Source organism: Pyxicephalus adspersus, chromosome 5, assembly GCF_032062135.1.
Source record: "Pyxicephalus adspersus chromosome 5, UCB_Pads_2.0, whole genome shotgun sequence".
Taxonomy (NCBI): Eukaryota; Metazoa; Chordata; class Amphibia; order Anura; family Pyxicephalidae; genus Pyxicephalus; species Pyxicephalus adspersus.
In genome coordinates, this window is record NC_092862.1 from 102,531,650 (window position 1) to 102,547,507 (window position 15,858).

Below are 15,858 nucleotides of genomic sequence, written 5' to 3' on the forward strand. Positions count from 1 at the left end.
AGCAAGAAGCTTCCATTGATGCATGGGAGGTAGGTGTGTGGGACTACTCCATATTCAACTGCTAAACATAAACCTGAACTTCAAGACACAGCATTTTGAGGTTTTTTTTTTTTGTTTATTAAACTTATTTTTAACTTAATAGCCCCCTATGCCATAACAAAGTGCAAAGGTTATATTTATGAAGAATGACCATGCTGGTCAAGGAAATACAGCTCTAAACTGATATGCTCAAAGTTACATGCTTCTGTGGTTATTCTTAACAGGGAAGTTCACTGAACATTCCCTGAGGAACAGATAAGTCCGAGCACCTCTTTAGGTCCATAAATATGATCTAATGGCTTTCCAGCCACTTGAATTACATTGATCACATTGTGGCTTATCATCTTGCTGGGATAGAAGAATAATAACAATATTTATTACAAAGCTGGCAAAAAAGTCATAGCACTTTGATAATTAATACTCACCTCTTCTGATCTAAAGGCTTGTTTTGTGTGAGTGTACTTTAGGAACCTTTATAGAAAAAGGAATTATTAAATAATTACATTACGGCATACACTAGAATGCAAAATATAACAAAATCAATAGATATTTTGGAACAATAAATTAATCTAAAGATACATATTTATGAGACAACAGTCTAAATAGTACGTGCTAACATTGTATGGACCACCATCTTTCTTCAGTTGCAACGTTTTACAGGTACAGTGGTGTCTCATTGTTAGCCTATACAGATAAAAGGTATATAGTATAAGTAAACAGTCCTTCACCTGTGATTTGGCCAAAGACAGCTGCAGCTTACCTGGCTATAGGAAGCACATTAGAGCCAGTGTACATCATAATAAAGAAAAACACTCCAGTGAGATAGAAACGAGGCAGCTGGGGGTTGTCTTGCATGATGTGATAGAGCAAAATGGAAACTTTCTCTACCAGGATGGGGTCAAACGTCAGCAAAAGCTATAAGTGAATTATAAGACAATCGATATCAACTGAGGTGTAAGACTTCAGTAGATTTTTATAATGTGGGAAAATTATTTATCACAGTGCAAGACAGCAAAACAAGTTGAGTAGACCACTGTCCTGGCTAGATCAAAATATGAATTACCTGTGTGATGTGTGGAAGGCAGGTATTGTCAGTCAGCAGTCTTTTAACCTTTGGTAAAGGTCTAATAATTGCATTGTCTTGATCACTGAAATACAAACATAAAGCCTTAAATATAAGGTGAAACTGAGAAATTCATCTGGAACAAAATACAAAGGAATCAGGAATTCTGATTTCACGCTAACCTCTTTGAATGTTTGACTTACATTGATGACTCAAACTGCTAAAGTAAATATGGTAATTAAATATTTTTACTGAGAGGTTTACCTGTCACCACACTGAAATAAATCTGATTCCAATGTCATACCTTTTAACAAGCAAGCAGTTAAGGATGAATTCTAGTTAAACCACTAAAAACACAGGAACTTTTTTTTATACCTGCTAAAAATTTTGATTTTCAAAACCATGCCCTGGACTTGATCTATAAGCCAGTATCACTTTCATATCTCTAACCCACACAGTGTAATTAGAGTAAAATGAGAAGTAGCACATGAGAAGTAGCACAAATGATTAACTACTCCCTGTTACTTTGCTTTTTCTCTATTTATGCTACAACACACATGCTTTTGTAAGCATTGCTGTATAGGGACAGTTTGAGGAGGACACCAACTCAAACTAAGGTACTTCCACTTTTCGCATTTAGAAAAAACACTTAAGGATGCATTAACTATTAGGAAGCAGAATACAGGTGTATCATTTTTTTTTTTTTTACTTTTTACTTTTAGCCCAGCGCACCGCACCACCCAGCTCTTTTCAGCAACCAGCCAGCTGTATTTGGGTAGGGACTGATGAGTTGGGTCACAATTCAGGGGCTTCCACTCACCTACGATTTCTTAGCACCCAGCTTAAAAAAGTTTCTGGATTGAGCACTGCCTTATATTGCTTTTTGTGTGCATGCAGGCTTGGTAAACAAATAGCCGGCCTGCAAAGCTCATGATTCATACCACCTGCAAACCCAACAGCTTTATAATCCCTATGAAACCTATTTTCTTGTTTAAACACCAATAGAAATTCTGTATAAAGGAACAAATTGTCTTCAGTGGCTTACCGGCTGGGGAAGTATGAACACATAGTGATAAGCATATTTAAAATTAGAGTGGCCAAATCAGTTTCATTCAGGACTGCTTGACCGCTTGCCAGCAAACACCATTTCAACTGCGGAATGACTTGCAGAGGTCGCCAACCATCCATTCCCTGGGCCCAGCAGCGAGTTTTAGCGGTTAGTATTCCTTTGCTCCAGAATTCTTGCATCTGTAGTTCATTGGGCAAACAATAGAAGAAAGTCAGTGAATTGCAAATTCCAGTATTTAAAGTTGTATGCATTCCTGGGGAACACATTTTTGATTTCTCTATATAATTTGACAATTTACATCAGGATAAGACTTTGTGGCCATGGTAATCAATAAGTATTGGTGGTTTCAGAAACCTTTACACATTTCTTTTGACAATCATTGTCTGTCTTTATACGTTCCATTGTGATCGTCAAATGTTAGGATATGTAGTAACAATCATTAAAGTACAGGGCACTGGTAGAATGATGGGTAAAATCTAAACAATGCAAAACACATGTAGTTAAAAGCAATGGTATCTCATAACTGATTAATGGGAACTTTCTTAGACCCTATTCCCCAGTTTTTTTCAACAATCTCCTAAGGTTAATATACATACTTTACCTCAACAAAACTGTAAGGACCACTTCTTTCTTTGTCTGCATTACCAAAATACCATTCCTTCTCACTCTCTCTTTTCATATCGGGAGATGCTTCAATAACATTGCTCTAAACAAAACAAAAATAAATAAAAGTAGACTTTAGTCAGGTAAAAAATATCCAATTCAAATAGTGGCATATTTACCTGCAGGTGCTGGGAATTACAGTGATTTCAGTGAACTTTGCATCATATTCACTGCTTTATATTTATATTTAGAATATTTTACATATTTTCAGACTAGTCAATCCAAGTTTAGACAACATATAAATTGGATTGGTCATTTTATTTGACAGAAAAAAACACTTCTCAAAAAATGTAAGAAATCCGTCACACTTGCTAATTTACATGTAAACAATACAACCTTAGTACATTTTCATCTCAACGATTTTCTTTAATAAACTCTTTATTTAGTATTTCCACTGCATTAGATACAGCTCAGATTTAAGATAAGTGGCAAAATAAGGCAAAAGTAAGGTTATTATTATTAAAAGCAAGTATTTATATAGCGCCGACATAATACATATTACACTGTGTCTGATGGTAACATTCCAAGCGGAGAAAAACACAAGGAGAAGAAATATCAAGATAGTGGTAAATATGATAATGATGGTTTTATTAAAAAAATAAATAAAAAATAAAAATATAAAATACATTTAAAATTTTTGTTTCATAGTTGTAAAAAGCCAAGATCTTTAAGCCCATGTGATCCTGAATTGACAGCTGTCATTGGCTGTATTCAAACACCTTAAGCTCTAGGATGAATACAGATTACCAAAGAGCACACATTAGGTCACTGACACCTCTGTTTTAGGTATGCCTATCTGCAAAGTTTTTCTGCTGTGGCTTGTGTTGGTCAAAGAATTTATGAGAGCCCCTGGTACTTGCTTAGAATCATTATGGTATCATTCACACTAAGGATATGCGGTTGCCATGTATTGTACCCAGAAGCTGTCTGTTGTGACCCTGACCCAATTTATTACATTGGATAGGTCAGCGCACAGATATGACAGATATGCATGCAGCAATTTGTTACAAAAACAAGCTGCAGCGCAAGGCATTAGTGGGGACTTTAGACAATATTCTCTATGGAATGTCTGATATTGTGTTCTGATTGAACACAATATATCGCATAAAACCACACAACAATATGCATATTGTGAAAAAGCTGTAAATATATATATCTGCATAGAAAAGCAGTCAAAACATTACAGATATTGTGCTTACCTGAAGTGGAACTGTGGCTCTGCTGGTGTGAAGATGTGCCAAGGTAAGGAGATCAACCAGGATCCTGACTCCATTGGAGTCCATCACATCTTTCACATTTTTCTGAAAGGTAGAAAAGACCAGAGGTAGCTTTTACTATGATCATTGCATTCAATGTTCTAATTGTAGCATTAGTGTAATCTGGCCTTTCCAAAACACATAACATCATTTTCCTGAACCACCAAATTTATGGACAGCTGACAAGACACAGCTGAATTTTTGTTAGTGTGCAATTACCTTCTCATACATTAAAATGCTTATTTTTTTATCTTTGGCTATTGGTTTTGCAATTACAGTAATACAATAATTAGTACTGCACTGTATATGATTTAGACGTATGTGTGCATCGCACTATGGATTGAATGAAATGGGCTACGACATTCCTATAGTTTCTGTATAACCTGGATAATCTAACCACAGGATCTCCCCAGCCATAATTCCTGTGTCTATTCACATATTGCTGACTAGTTTGTGTTCCACCTCCTCCTCTTGCATTTTATAAAATAAAGTAAGCCAGCAAAAATGTGTGGAAATGAACAAATTCCCCCCTTCAAAATACATAAAAACTGTTAAAAACTTTTATTTGCTTTGGGTTGCTTCAGTTTCCCTCTCTAGTATCATGTAGCAAAAAGTAGGTCAAATGCAGATCAAAAACACCTTTCAATCTCAAAAGCATACTAAACCAAAAGCACACTGCATTTGACTACCAAAACCCACTGACATTGGCTTCATAGACATCATATTGTAATAAAGTAAAATGTAAGGCTCCTGTATCACAGTCCAAATAGGTACTAAATTCAGTTATTATATGATGCAGAAGCTTTGATAACACTTGAATCTGCCAAATTCATCTTTATTTGTTCCTGATGCTCCTCTTTTAGACACTAAAGTGAAAAGGTTTTAGCAACTTAGGTAGTATCATCAATCCATAAAGCAGTGTTGGGGGGGGGCTGATTAAATGTGGCGAGATGCTGGACAAAAATTTGTAAATCAGGAGTGACAATGCTGATAACCTCACCACCGCAACATGTTTTTGGCCTACTGTAGAGCAGTAGGCCAAAATCCACTCTAAATTCATAAGCAGTGCAGCTTCGTTCCCACACCAACACAGACAGCTCCTTTAGGTAAGTTGCACTGTTATCAGTGGGTATTTCTGGGTCTTTACAGGGTAACCAAAAGAAATATGTAAAAGCAGATCCCCTATAACCAAGTAAGTGCTGCAGAATATTTTTTAATGAAAACCCAAAACTCTAGGAAAGGTAACAGTTTTATTTTAATATTTAACAAGACAAACCATTAATACCATACCTTATTAAGAATCAGCTTGTTTAAAAATAAGATGAGCCTGTCCCTTTCTAGCCTGTCTGTGCACTAAAATAAAAACAAATAAATAATAAGTAAACCAATGAAATGTCAATTAACATTTGTAGAACCCCCCCCCCCCAAAACAAAATCCACAAAACACAAAATTCTACAGTTTATTTATTTATACATTTTTTTTATCATAAACCCTAATACTAGTCAAAAGTGAGGGGTAACTGGCAAGCTTTATTAACAGCAGAAAGTGTTGTAGCTTTGAGGTGTACAGGTACGGGCGGTTGGTAGAAGACCGGGAATGGGGCTACAAGGACAAAAGTTGAAGAAGCCAGAAAATAGGAAAGGGAAAGTAAAGGAAAAAATAAAGAGGGGAGGTTTGGGGAGACAATAGCGAGTTAATAGTGGTAAAGCATCAAAAGGAATAGGCATGCTTTTTTGATACATCCTTTAGGTTTCTTTTGAAGAAGCATGTTCAAATTGTTTTTACTAAAAGAACAGTCTTACTGTGTAGACTAATTGCTAGGTTCAGGGCCAAAGTAAACATTTACAGCAATTCTACAGGAGGTATCTGAAAGTTCTTCTTCCATAACAGGTCTGCAAAATTATCTTAAAGCGGATCTAAACTCAAAGATCGAGAGATCTGTGGAATTAAAGGTAAGTGTGATTTTTTTTATTTTTCAGTCCAGTTCTGCTTTAAGCGCTAACTAGTTCTACAAGAGTGACTATGAGCCAGATAAAGGAAGTCATATTCAGATAAGAAAGACATATTACCCTCTCAAGCATTCCAACGATATACTTAGTGTCTGGAAAGGCCCCTATTTCCTCATGGCATCTGCCATACACAATTGCCAGGGCTTGTAAACATAAACACTTCATGTTCACTTTAGGAGTGAGGAGGAAGCGGTGGTAGAGCTCATTGAAGAATTCATACCTGCAGTAAAACACGCAAACAAGCTTTTTCCAGACAAATCTAAATCAGAAAATATTAACCAAGTTATTGAACGTAAGGGTACTTACGACTGCTTTATAACACTGTTTTCCTCATTCTCATCTTCTTCCAAAAGCAGCCGTAGATAATAATCTCCAATTTTTATCTCATCAGAGAGGCACTCATATTTTACCTTGAGAAAAAAGGACAAGGTTGTAGGAGAATTAGGGAAATGTTAGTTTAAGGGAGTATATTTTTTATTCACATTTTGCTAAAATGTTTAACTAAATTAAGGACTGTCTCCAGCTAAAAAAGGGTTCTAAACAGAGTGAGGGGTAGAACAGAACAACTGGTAGGGTTCTTTATGGTGGGAAGTTCTGTGTTTTTACTGTGGATATTTCCCCTGCTGGGACAGGAAGAGATAACAAAAAAAAGGGCCAGTAATTTTGCAACAAAACACCTATTCACTATAAGGAGATTGAGGTGAAACCTCTCACAGGCAATACAAAGAACAAGAAATTTATATTTAGGTGCAGCGCTGACATTTCCTACTTTGATTTCACTATGCTAAGCCAGCTTCTTGCAGTGGTGTGCATTAAAAACTGCAGCGCCTGCCTCATTCCTGGCTGAATGTCATCCAGCAACATCTAGGGCTATCACCTTTCCTGTCCCAAGTCCATACCTTTCAATCACTGGATTTCCTCTCTTTAATTATAGGCTCAGAATCACATATTGGCATTATCCCAGCTTCCCATTTTCAGTAATGTATTACAACATCTGACAATCCCCCACAACAGCTATGATCTGCTTGCATTTAGAGAGAAGCATAGAGACCTAGTAATGATGTCAGTGGGTCTCTAAAAGGCAAGTAGTAAATATGGTTTAACATAATAATTTAATTAGCAAATTCATAAAGGAATACACAAAGGACAGGGAAGGAAAAATATGTGGGTTAAACTTCACTTTAAAGAGATATCAGTTTTAAATAATATACCTTTAAATACAAAAAGAATGTTTTACACAACATAAAAAACTTTTAACTCACTTTAAACTCACTATTCTTGCGATACGTCTTACTTAACTATGGCTTGGTAGGGAGTACACACAGACCACACACAGTAACACTGTGCCAGCTGGCTGTGACAATGATGACTATAACACATAGTAACAACTTTAAAACTCCATATTTTCCCCACAAGCCTAAAATGATTAGCAAGGCATTATTACACATAAAGAACGCCAGCTCTTAATAACATTATATTTTTTTTGCCATTACAATATACAGTATGTCAGGTACATGCCTATGAGCCTCATAAAATCCATACTCCTTCCCAACAAAGAAAATCTAAGAGCTGTTTAGTAAGTGGGTCACATTAATACCTCAAACTCATGATGGTTCCAAGAGATCACGGTTGAACTTCCAAGCTCCCTGTCCACATTAAATGTTCGCATTTCAGCCTCAAGTGTGTCTCTCAACTCTTCTCTGGTTTTAAAATTCCAGATCAAATTTGACCTTGCATGATCCTGATGAAATCTAGGGAATAAATTTGGCAAATAAGAAAATATCTTTATCATAATTATGTTAATCAATCTGAAAGCAAATATCACACAGCCATATCACTATGGCATATAACTCATACGAAGATTAGGAAAACTGGATATATAATTTTTTCTGAAAGTGTATTAGGTTTGGCTACATTAGTCAGTTTAGCTCAGTGTATGAGATTCATTAGTAAACTCTAATACTGGATTATTTACTATCAATTCCAAATACAGATTTTAAAATCACTTAATCATTTAAAAAACGTTTATTTAAAACATTTAGCACTTAGGCTGTAGCACAAATTACCTGTAGTAGAAAAGTTCCCAGTTAGATTCTATTTTTATTCTCTGTCGTCTTTTTCGAAGTATAACAGGCTTTTGGGCTAAATTCTAATAACAAAACACAAACATTTATTACTACCATGTTCTTGGAACCATGTTCATAACAATTTTACTTGCTACCCTAGGTGCCACTTTATTATTTTGATTTATTGTTTTTTCACTGTGCTGCTGTATTGCAGAGTAATGAATACAAGTGATGAAAGGTGATGAAATTATTTAAGAAGATCAGTGGACCCCAACCTTTCTGACAGCAGGGCCTGGAAACCTAGAATAAAATGTTGCCGCTGCCCAGTATATGTACAGCTTTCACTACTCTGCTATTCTCACAACAGCTCTGCTTGCTGTCAAGCACACTAGCTAAGAATAGCAGAGAAGTGAAGGGGAGCTGGTGTGCTATCAGGTGGCAGAGCTGCTGGGAATGGCAGAGAAGTTTGCGCCTTATATGCTCTGCCATTCTCAGCAGCTCCTGTGTAAGCAGTGTGAGGAGAGCCGCCTGCGCTCTCACTGTCACTAGCTTTGGAGGGGTGTAAGGTGGGCTTTTGGCGCTACTGCCTCTTGGGCTTTTGGCGCTACTGCCTCTTGTCATTTGCAGTTCCCAACTCACAAGCCACAGACACACACCGGTCCGCGACCAGGTTGGTAACCACTGATCTAGAAGATACAGTGGAAAAGATGGGCTGGTTGGTGGGAGGGAAGTAGGGTGATAAGCGATTGGTAACAGGTGAAAGAAGAGGCTGAGAGAGGTAACTAATGCATGTGGGAGGGGAAGTGTTAAGCATTTTCTATGAAAGGAGAAACTGGTCATCACCCAAGGGAAAAGGTTCAGAAGACCTGGCTGTGGTAAATAAGAAGGGGGGTGGTAGTGAATATGTATGAATTGCAAATTCTCTCTCTCTCGTGATGAATGAATTGGTGGTACAGCTGTTTAAATATCATTACCAAAAATAGGAGCTGCCAAAAAATGTATTAGGGTGAATGACAGAGAATGTGCGGAAGGAGAGCTGCTATAGAACATAGTTCTTCTACATGCTTCATCACTTCAGGTTACAGTATGAAAAGTATAAATCGCAATCTCATTTTATACCACATAGGAGAAAAGACTTTTGCAGAGGAGGACATAGGAGAAAAAACTCATGCAGTAAGCAACTAACTAGAACTGAGACATACATATACTGCAGCTTTGCAGCAGCGGCAAAGCACAGACTAACATGTACTCTGAAGCCATGAATATGGCTGAAGTGCGTACATGCTGTAGGCTGCTGTTAGGATCTGATTAGGCAGATGAAAGATCTACTTTTTGCTCTTTCAGGTGACAGTTTCCTCTAAATTAAAGAAATTTGTAGGAAAAAAATATAAAAACAAGTAACACAAAACATAACAGTGGGGGAAAAAACAATCTACTCACCTGATTTCTGTCCTGATATAGTAAAAAAATAAATAAATAGAACATTAGTTTGAAAGAAAGCAAAAATAAACATCATATTTCACAATGCAAAAAAAGCAAGGGAGATACATAAATGCCCAGTTAAACTGCTAATCTTAGAAATTGTACATCTACATTTTTTTACTTGGATACATGTATTTGTGTAACAGCCAGGGTCAAAAGGTAAGCAGATTTATCTATATAATTTGATATACAGTTGTAAGTTTACTTTTCAAATCACTTTCCCATTGTTTATACTTCCAATATTAGTACCTTCTCATTACAGATCATGATAAGCTGCTTACAGACCTAATACAACTACTACTGTTACTAAGTAACTACACCTTCCCAAGACACAGCTTCAACACTACCCTACTTTATGAAAGTATCCCTACATTAAAGATCAAATGTACAATTGGTTCCTTTAATAGCAATACAATAGTAATGTATACAGCGCCATTTAAGCCAGTAATCTTTTATACTTTTACAATTTACCATACCTCTTTTTGTGCTATTCCCATTCTATCCCTCCAGTGCAACAACACCAAATCAACTTTTTCCTTGGCAAATTTTTCTACTTCCTTGGCAGCTTTACCAGCAATTCTTTGCCACTCAGGGACTTTGTTGTACTTGCCATATTGGTCCTAAAGAGGACAGAGATAAACAAAATAAACATAGAATAGCAAAATTGTTTAAAAGGGCTATATTTTCTGCCAAATACAAAAAATCATTAAGAATCTGCTTTTATCCTAACATTATAAGATGAAACTGGCTGGATACAAACATGATCTTTGCAGGATAAAACATGACAGTTATCAGACAACATATTAAAGCAGTCATTGTTCTTTACTACCTTTCTTTCCATTTTGACAAGACAGGAAAATTAAATTATTTTAAAATTATTTTATTACTGTTCATGGTCCATTTGCCCCTGTGGCTTTAGAACAAAAAATGAAGATTGGCAGTAGAGGACAAAATAACCTGAAGGGGTATGAACGTTCCTCATTCCACTAATGAAAGAGTTTCTTTGCAGAAAGGAAAGAGGGGAGGAAAATCTCCCAATTCAGAAAACAAAGTCTAAAAAGAAAAGTCAAATGCTATATCACCATACTGCACGAAAATTAAAATACACCTCAGTCACTTTACAGTCTGAATAAATGTAATATATGATATATTAAATGAATAAATGTAATAAACAGTAATTTATAACAAAACTTACAGATGCAATTTTCAAATTATCTCTGATGTGCATTCGGTCAACATCCTTTTCTGGTACTGGATCCTTACTGTCCAGGTATGCCAGCAAACCTGGGGGCTGGGGAGTTAAAGACATAACTTACTTCTTTTGCAAAACCATACACAGACAATAACAAATTCACTAAATAAATATGACCAATATATTAAAAAATAAAGTGAAAAAAACATTGAGTCTGCAGTTTCATACACAATCTTAATGTTTCATACACAATGTGATATTTATTCCTCTTACCAAAATGCGCTTCATCAAATTTAAAGACGTTGTGTTGTCTGCTGTCCAAAGGCCCACTAGATGTCTGCTCAACTGTCTAAAAAGCAAAGAGATATTGTCCAGCGTGAATAAAAATTTAATAAATAACACACACATCAGCTACCTAATAATTTTTTTAATAAACTAAGAAAAATATAAAAGATAGATATTTAAGGATATTTTATACAAAAATTGTGCATTATTGGTAGGAAGGATACAGTATCATTGGCTCCTAATAAATATCTGCTTATCTCCATAGACATTGGTAAACCAGCACCAACATATTTGAGCATTAAATAAATATCCTAAACTGTTGCAATATGTTACAGTTTGTCATCTCCACACAATTGTTCAGCTTCAGCTATTAAAATAATGCAATAATATACCAAAAAGACACCAGGCTGTCAGATGACCTGCCAGGGAACAGCTAGCAGGAGATCTACTTCAAGACAAGCCAAAGTATTACGTAATATATTTTAGTAAAATGAAAAATATGGAAGAAATAATCTGTCAGCAAATTATATACTGGGAAAGGAGTACATTAAAGCAGTCTATGTTCTTTCAAAAAATGTTTTTGGTACTACTTGTCTAGTGAGGGGAAGTGAGCAGAAAACCGAATGCTAACATTACAAAGATCAGTATTGCAAAGTGCAATGATTTTCTGCAGTTGCAAACAGAACAGAAATAGCAGAGGGAAATAACATATTTCTTCAGCTTTACTCACCTATTTGTAAGCATTCTCTGATCAACACTTATTGTAAACATGGCAGTGTGCAAATGTCGAGGTAAGGCACCTTCACTGAGTGCAAGGTCCTGCATCTTAGTTGCAATATCTTTGTCTGCTTCCTTAAAAAAATGAATATTTAAAATAACTGCACACATGCCAAATAAATCCACCCTATGTTTAAAATAAAGAACAAAAGAGGCAAGTCTTGATATTAAATAATATACCGTGTTTCCCCGATGATAAGGCATCCCCATCAAATAAGCCGCCCCCCGATTTTTGCTCAAACAATTAAAATAAAGCACCCCCCCGCAAATAAGACATCCTCCGATACCTGATACTGTGTGCCTCTGTGTGACTCCTCGATGCTGGCTGCAGTGCAGAGTGAAACTGAAAGTAACTTCAAAGGACAAGCAAGCTGCTGATCCCTGCACTAACAGAGTCTGTTACCAGGTGAGTCAGTGATCAGAAGGGGACAATCAATGGCACATGAGTGATCAGAAAGGGGACAATGGCACATGAGTGATTTTCAACAATAAATGTGTACTGTAGTCTTCTTCATGGAAAAATAAGACATCCCCCTGAAAATAAGACCTAGGGTATATTTTGGCATTTCAAAAAATATAAGACAGTGCCTTATTATAGGGTATGTAAAATCTATGCTATGAATGTGCATGTATATTAGTACGTCAGGGCTAAATATTTTAATTTCTGCTCTTTTTCAGTATAATACCAATATTTCAACAATATTTGCTAACAAATAGCAAATGACTTTAAAGAAATCTATTCCAGGTTTGCTGGATCACTCAGCATCACTGAGGAAAGTATATCCTCTCCAGCCTTGGAGAGCTTTAATAAATCAGGATCAATGAGTAAGAATGAGTAAACAGACATACCAGCAAGGCTCTGTGATACCTATGTATTTAACAGATGATGAATGATAAGTATAAAACCGGATCTGCATTTTGTATTGGGACCATGTCTGATGTTGCTCCCTTGCTCTATGGGAAACTCTGCAGCATTACAACCAAGCAGGGGAGAGCCTCTAAGATCAGAGATAGATTCTTTTGTCTAGGTGGTTTTGCTACTGGTGATGAGTCGTCAGAAGCAGAACTGCCTATCTCGTGGGCCTTAGACATGGAAATCGACAGTAATGCAATATAAACTAAAATTGTACGCTGTAATTCACGGTTAAACTTAAATTGTGTTGCATTTCACATTTGCTGATAAAATACATACTTCTATGATAGCCTTCATTACTAAACCAGCGCCTTTTACAATGGCCATGGAGGGGTGCTAAAGAAAAAAAAAAAAAAAAAAATACAGATTATAACAGAATAATAGGCATTTCCATCATACAAAAAATATTCGAGCAAAGCCATATACACACTTTAGAACTCCTAAAATAGCCGGTGCAGTTACACACACCCAGCCATACCATCAGCCTATAGAGACGACACAAAGGTGCTGTACACTGCTTCGTACAAACATTACAGCGCCTTGCCTCAGTACTCCTCCTATACAAGCCCTCAGATTAGACATCAATGCTAGGGTGATCAACTGCGCTGCAGTACAAAATAGCACGCAGGGGACAAAGCAGTGATTTGGAGTTAGAAAAACAGATACAGTGACAGTGGTGCCTCGGTTTACGGAATTAATTGGTTCCAAAAAACATTTCGTAATACGATATTTCGTAACAGGAATCAAATTTTCCCATAAGAAATAGAGGAAATAGAAATAATTTGTTTCCCTAACCCAAAAAATAAACATTTTTTTTAAATACAAGTTAACATAGAGAAAATAATTTTACATAGAGAAATCAATAAAAACTTGTATGATTGAAATGAACTAGAAAATAACTTCACTTGCATACAGTACCTTTATTGAGGACTATTTTTTGGCATATGGAAGATGGTGAGGAGGGTGGGGAGGAGGAGAGGGGTTAGTGTTTGGAATTGTAATCCAGTTCCATGAGAACGTCTGGGAAGTTTTCTGGACTGGCATCTTGTCTTGAACGTTTTAATGTCATACCACTTGGTCCCTGTCTCACTAAAAATCTGTCTAGCGAAATTTGCTTTTGTCTTTTCTTTAAAATTGTCCTGTAGTGAGACATCACCTTATCGTTGAAAATTTTCATGGCACGGATTGTTACTGCTTTATTGGGATGAGTTTTTTCCACAAAACCTTACACTTCCTCCCAAGCTCCACAAAATTTCTTAATTAATGAAGAACAGACATCCTTCTCCTAGCTTCTCCTCCCCTGAAGAAAGTTCCTCAACTGCATGCTTTTGCTATTCCTGCTGTAGGTTCTGCAGTTCTTCGGTCGTCAGCTCATCTTTGAGTTCCTCCACCAGCTATTCCACGTCAGCATCATCCACCTCCAAGCCCAGACTTGTGACTTGCCCAGACACAATTTCTTTGACAATAGGTGCATCAGGTTCATTCTCAGACTCCTAGAAGTCCCATCCTGGAATGAAATCGGGCAACACATTTCTCCAAGCAGAGTTCAGTGTCCTCGGAGACACTCTATTCCAGGCCTTATCAATGAGCTTGATACAGCTAAACTACCAATTAGATTTAGCCACCCTGTGCATTTTTGCAAGGCCACATCCCTAATCTAATACAAAATGGAGGTCTGAGGGGATCACTCAAAAACAATTAAATATCAAAAAACATACCTTTATTAAATACCATTAAAAACATTGACATAAAAAGAACCTAAAACTGTGCAACAAACACTACAAGAAAATTCTTGTCTGGGTTACCCAATCAAAGGGGTCCACCCTGTCGAATCAACGTGTTTCATGGATACATCCCCTTCTTCAGGAAAAGAGACAGGGATATCTTTAATTAAAACACATAATTTCATTATAAATCACAATGTTCAATCAATATTAAACAATCAAACTTTTTTTCCCTTTCAGATGTGGATGTACCTGGGGTTTGTAGCACATGCAGCCCCACCCATAGGGTGAGAGGAGGGTAGGACAGCAGTACCGTATCTCAGTTGGTATTGTTTTCAATTATCTAGCAACAAAAGATAGGATCATCAAACTATTATTACATTACTTGATACTGTACTGTGTACGTACCAATATCCCTTAAGTATATAATTATGTAAATACATAAATATAACCAAAATTTAATCAAACCAAACTTATATTGCTAACAGCATGGAAGGAATCAATCTTCTGCAATCAATTCCATTCAAAGTAAGTACCCCTTAACCACCATGTCTGTTATTATTATTAAACGTAACACCAATTGACTTCAAAATCATTCCATCTATGTTACTTGCCATTCAAAGTTCTCGAAAGTATGATCTATCTTCTTAATTGGTCACCTTATTTAACATGTTTCCATTCAATATCACCAAGTATTCATAGCAAAAGCCTAGTTTATAAAGATAAAATTACAATGTCAATGTTTTTATTGGTATTTATTAAAGTTATGGTTTTTGATATTTAATTGTTAAAATGTGTACCTAATGGCCTGAAAAGTCCCATTTTTTGAGGGAACCCCTCAGACCTCCATTTTGATACAGCTAAAAATATTGAAATGGTCTTTCCCAAGTTCTCTGAGGGTTAGCTCAGTGTCTGAAGTCACTTCAAAGCACCGTTGGAAAAGTGATTTTGTGTAGAGTCTTTTGAAATTAGCAATGATTTGCTGATCCATGGGCTGGATGAGAGGAGTGGTGTTGGATGGAAGAAACTTGATTTTTAGGAAGGTGAATTCCTCCAACAACTGTTCCCCAAAACCTGGAGGAGCATTATCGAGGATAAGCACAGCCCTGAGTGGTAACCCTAGCTCCAATAAATATTTTTTGATTAATGGGCCTACAACCTCATTTACCCACATGCGCTTTTGCACATTACACTTTTTAAAAACCCTTTTCAGCATTTTACACAAGCAAGGGCTAAATTTTACACTCACCACTTACACCACAACACAAGAGTTATCCTGTCTTTCATAGGCTTGTGTCCAGGAAAAGCCTTTTCATCTT

At 36.4% G+C, this 15,858-nt stretch overlaps 1 protein-coding gene across 1 annotated transcript in view; it reads right to left on the reverse strand.

The window, feature by feature from the left end:
- DNAJC13 (DnaJ heat shock protein family (Hsp40) member C13) overlaps nt 1-15,858 on the reverse strand; it is a 91,641-nt gene that overhangs the window by 23,398 nt on the left and 52,385 nt on the right. Inside the window, exons 16-32 of the mRNA XM_072412314.1 lie at nt 13,095-13,151; nt 11,856-11,977; nt 11,114-11,189; nt 10,844-10,939; nt 10,125-10,268; nt 9,607-9,618; nt 8,167-8,249; nt 7,698-7,851; nt 6,407-6,510; nt 6,161-6,320; nt 5,381-5,443; nt 4,034-4,135; nt 2,773-2,877; nt 2,148-2,350; nt 1,103-1,187; nt 800-954; nt 465-510 (exon numbers count right to left, since the gene is read on the reverse strand). Of these exons, the coding sequence (XP_072268415.1) occupies nt 465-510; nt 800-954; nt 1,103-1,187; nt 2,148-2,350; nt 2,773-2,877; nt 4,034-4,135; nt 5,381-5,443; nt 6,161-6,320; nt 6,407-6,510; nt 7,698-7,851; nt 8,167-8,249; nt 9,607-9,618; nt 10,125-10,268; nt 10,844-10,939; nt 11,114-11,189; nt 11,856-11,977; nt 13,095-13,151 (1,767 nt within the window). The remainder of the gene's footprint in view (nt 1-464; nt 511-799; nt 955-1,102; nt 1,188-2,147; nt 2,351-2,772; nt 2,878-4,033; nt 4,136-5,380; nt 5,444-6,160; nt 6,321-6,406; nt 6,511-7,697; nt 7,852-8,166; nt 8,250-9,606; nt 9,619-10,124; nt 10,269-10,843; nt 10,940-11,113; nt 11,190-11,855; nt 11,978-13,094; nt 13,152-15,858) is intronic.